A 4,381-nucleotide genomic window follows, 5' to 3' on the forward strand; every position below is an offset into this window, starting at 1 on the left:
AGAGATATTTTACGGAAAGATTTTTTATAAAGTTTTAAAGGACATTCGGTGGCTTTAGTTGTTCCGTAAATTACTAATTATCAACGATAGACTAATCGTTAGAAAACGATAATGCACGATAAATAAAAGTAAAATGGTAGATTGTGAAAAAACTGTTGAGTAAAAAAGGGGCAAGTTCATATTTTAAAATGGTAATACTAAGAAACGCTTGATTAAATATAGAAATTTCAGTTATTAGATGTGTCCAACGGGATGAAGCGATAATCAATGTTGGCCACCGGCCTAATAAGTTATATTTATAAAATTAGATATACAATTTATAAAATATATTTATAAAATAAGATATACAATTATGTATACATATATATATATATATATATATATATATATATATATTATATATATATATATATATATATATATATATATATATATATATATATATATATATATATATGTATATATATATATATATATATATATATATATATATATATATATATATATATATATATATATATATATATATATATATATATATATATATATATATATCTATGTGTGTGTGTGTGTGTGTGTTTGTGTGTGTGTGTGTGTGTGTGTGTGTGTGTGTGTGTGTGTGTGTGTGTGTGTGTGTGTGTGTGTGTGTGTGTGTGTGTGTGTGTGTGTGTGTGTGTGTGTGTGTGTGTGTGTGTGTGTGTGTGTGTGTGTGTGTGTGTGTGTGTGTGTGTAGTACTATAGAGGATATATATCAGCTATTGCTTCTTTTTACGAATTTAAAGTTTTATTTATATATAAACAGTATTTTTATATTTTTTATATTTTACGAACTTTGACGATTTCCGGGATATCTTGAAACAATAGATGGAGCATATTGTACAACAAGTGCTGAGGGAGAAAATTGCAGAATTGTATCAAAACAGATAAGGATATTTTTCTTTGAACGATTAAATGTAAAATTATAATGAGGAAAATAGTTCCAAAGCATCAACGAGAGGTTTTGTTGGAGAAATTAAAATAGTGACTCGATTCTTTTATAAATAATTTGACAAAAGTTTAAACATATAATTGTTTGGAGCTTGCTCCGTGTACGGTAAGCTATCTCAAAGACCATAAAGTGCTGGATCCGCCTCTATTCTATACAGATTTTAACCCTATCGTTCTATTGCTGACTTGTTAACCGTTGTAACAAAAATAGGTTCTGTCGTACATTAGATGAAATCTATCTTGTATTAACCATTTTCTTCTACTGATTTTGTTCTCTATCTCTATAAATATTATATTCGTCCTGGTATTGAAAACTGTTGTCATATTTTTTTAATTAATTTTTTGGTAACTCCAAACGTAATTAATGTTTGCTTGCAGCCTTGTAAGAGTTTAATTTTTTTTTAATAAAAATTTTAACAACAAAATTGAATAATAAAAATCTTGTGTTCGACATATGCTTTGCTAATAACCGCATAGCATATATGCCATTTGAATGTTAATCAGCTGTTACGTCGTAGTTAGAGCCTTGGACTAAATAGTAGGTAACACGAGCATGTTTATTTTAATCCAGTGTTTTTTCATAAATAACCAAGTTTTAATAAAAATACAAAAAATAAGTTTATTATTTTTGTAACACTTTTTATTTAAGTTATTAATTTATTTTTGTAAGTTAATAATTTAAAGCTAAAACTAAGAAATATTATTTAAAAATATATAGCTTGATATATAAAATATACAACTTATAATTATGACATATAATTTATAAAAATATATAATTTGCTTTATTTAAAAGGTTTTCCCATCTCAAATACTCTGCCGCTACTGGTTGCAAAGTTTTTTTTCTGATCGCGCCCTTTAAGTTTTTCAAGTTGGAACATAGTCCATTTCGCTCTTTTTTGCAAAAGCTTTAATACTTTGACATTGGTAAAATTAACTGTTTGATTTTTAGTTGGAGTATTATCTCTACGGTTTACAAACTATACCAAAATTTGATGCAGTAAGTTTTTTATTTTGTTCTTTCATCCATTTTTGTTTTTGTATTGATCTTATGTTTATGATTAAATTTGAATTAGTTTCTCAACGTTGATTAACACTATGGCAAGCTTTAATTTTCCTCAGTCAAACTAGTTTTTATAAAATGGTCCACACAAATAGAAATTTTTCCATTATAACAAGGCTTAAAGTTTTCAACACATTTTCATTTACTCGCTAATAAATATTTCACAAAAATAATTTTGGCCAAATTTAATTTCAATAATTAACACAACCATTGTATTTCCTCGGTTTAATTCTATAAAATAAAATATTTGGTTCAGCTCTAATCTAATTTACATAGTTCTCTTTGAATAACTGATAACCAGCTATTTTATGTTTATCAGCTTTTCTTTCAAAATATCGTCTGACACTATATAAGTAAATATATGTTGATGTGTTATTATCGCAAACAGAGATGTTGTCTTTTGACCATTAAGTTACATCTTTAGAGATTATTTTGCTTTCATCACTATTAAATTCCTTGTTTGTAATAATAAAAAATGTTGTATTTAGTGAAATCATGCTAGGACTTTTAAAAAAGCTAGAATCAGCAGAAATATTTATAGAGTTAATTATATATTCTCTTACTTTTGTATACTTGTGAAATATACTTCAAACAAGCTTCTCCTACGAAATTCAACTACAACTACGTCAAAATAGATTTATATGTTTATATTGCAAAATATGTTATATTGCAGTTATATGTTTATATTGCAAAATATGTTTATATTGCAGTTGCAATTTGTTTATATTGCAATGCAGTTATTCTCCTGCGGAGATAATAAGATTTGTAAAAGATTTTGGCGTAAATATCATTAAATATAAGAGAGAAAACTATTATCTATGTACAAGCAAGCCGCGAAATAATGAAAAATTAAAAAAATTATGCATTGCGAGTTCTTGATTTTTCTGTTTATACAAATACCAAACTGCATTGGGTGAAATAATCAAAAGGGGAAAGAGATCGTCCATAAATTACGCAACGCCAAACTTATTTAAAAATAAAAAGTCGGAGATCATTTTGCCCTTTTGGCAGTTTTCGCTGGAATTGCAAGATTTATACACTTGATTTAATTAAAGACACTGCTTTGTTTATTTTATAATTTATAGTTTTAATTTTTATTTTATTGTATAGTTACAGACAAAACTTTTAATCCTTTGTCTTTTGTCTAAAAATTTAATTTCACGTTACGCGATCCCAAAGGTAAATTGACCGATATCAATGATTAAACACATTTTAATTAAACTCTTTATTCACTGATATTTCGATAATAATAATTAGTCTCAAAACAATAAATTAAAAAAAAAATTATAAAAAAACACGAGATAGCCACTAGGATTTACGACCATTACAATAACAGTCATAAATCTGAAAGATATTAACAATATAAAGACTTCGACTGCTCTATTTACATAAAGTTTACACATCAATTTTAAAATTATTTATCTGTCAACAACATTTACCCGCTGGTATGTACATTCGATCCATCTGATTCAATTCTGCACTTAGGTTTATGAGCAAACCAGTCTTTTTGTTGACAAAAAGCGCCACAGTAATAAACACGGTAGCACCCTGTACATTCCAAAAAAGCATCACGACTACAATTTTGGCAGTTCTATAATGTAAGTCAAAGACATGTTAGATAGGTGTATATAGATATTATAAATTGAAAGAAATAGCAAAAAGATATGAAAATATTTGATACAGAAACCTTGTAGAAAACGTCGCGATTTTACCTATAACTTTAATGTTTGTTTTAATTTTTCTACACAACAAAAAAATGCAAAACCACTAAAATTCACCGTTTCTCTTGCACGTTTCAACTTTGTAAAAATTGTTTAAATATTTTATGACAAAAGAATAAATAACGTGCTAGTATCAGAACCGTAGGAACAAAAATTATATTGACGCAGTACTACCCCGAAATAGTTTTAAGGGCTTTTTTTTTTTTTTTGTCATTTTTTTAGTCGATTATTTTTTCACTCTTAGCCCCCCCCCCCCGTACTACAGGCCTGAGTATGTTACCAAATCAGCTGCCAAACAAAACATTAAAATCTCTTAACACCTTGTATTTTTTATATATTTTTTGAAAGTAAAAATTTTCATTTAAACCAATTTTATTTAATAAACATTCTTAATTCGCATGTGCATTTATTTCAAATTTCAATATAAAATACAGACGGGGGTTCCAGGGATTTTTGGTGGTGGTGGTGGATGTTGAAATACTTTTGTATTTTGTATCAGATTTGCGTCTTTTAAAAAAAAAAGGTTCTCATTTCTAAGATTTTTCAGGACATCCCTACTCTGGATCCGTCACTGATAAAAACACTAATTTTTTTCAATTTTTCAATTCCCATA

At 27.1% G+C, this 4,381-nt stretch overlaps 1 protein-coding gene across 2 annotated transcripts in view; it reads right to left on the reverse strand.

The window, feature by feature from the left end:
- Positions 1-3,257: 3,257 nt before the first annotated feature.
- Positions 3,258-4,381, reverse strand: part of LOC101237728 (deformed epidermal autoregulatory factor 1 homolog) — a 56,214-nt gene continuing 55,090 nt past the window's right edge. For both annotated transcript variants that reach the window (XM_065813448.1, XM_065813447.1), the window contains one exon: positions 3,258-3,638. In XM_065813448.1, coding sequence (XP_065669520.1) covers positions 3,483-3,638 — 156 coding nt within the window. In that variant the 3' untranslated portion in view covers positions 3,258-3,482. The remainder of the gene's footprint in view (positions 3,639-4,381) is intronic.

Source organism: Hydra vulgaris, chromosome 12 (assembly GCF_038396675.1).
Source record: "Hydra vulgaris chromosome 12, alternate assembly HydraT2T_AEP".
Lineage (NCBI taxonomy): Eukaryota > Metazoa > Cnidaria > Hydrozoa > Anthoathecata > Hydridae > Hydra > Hydra vulgaris.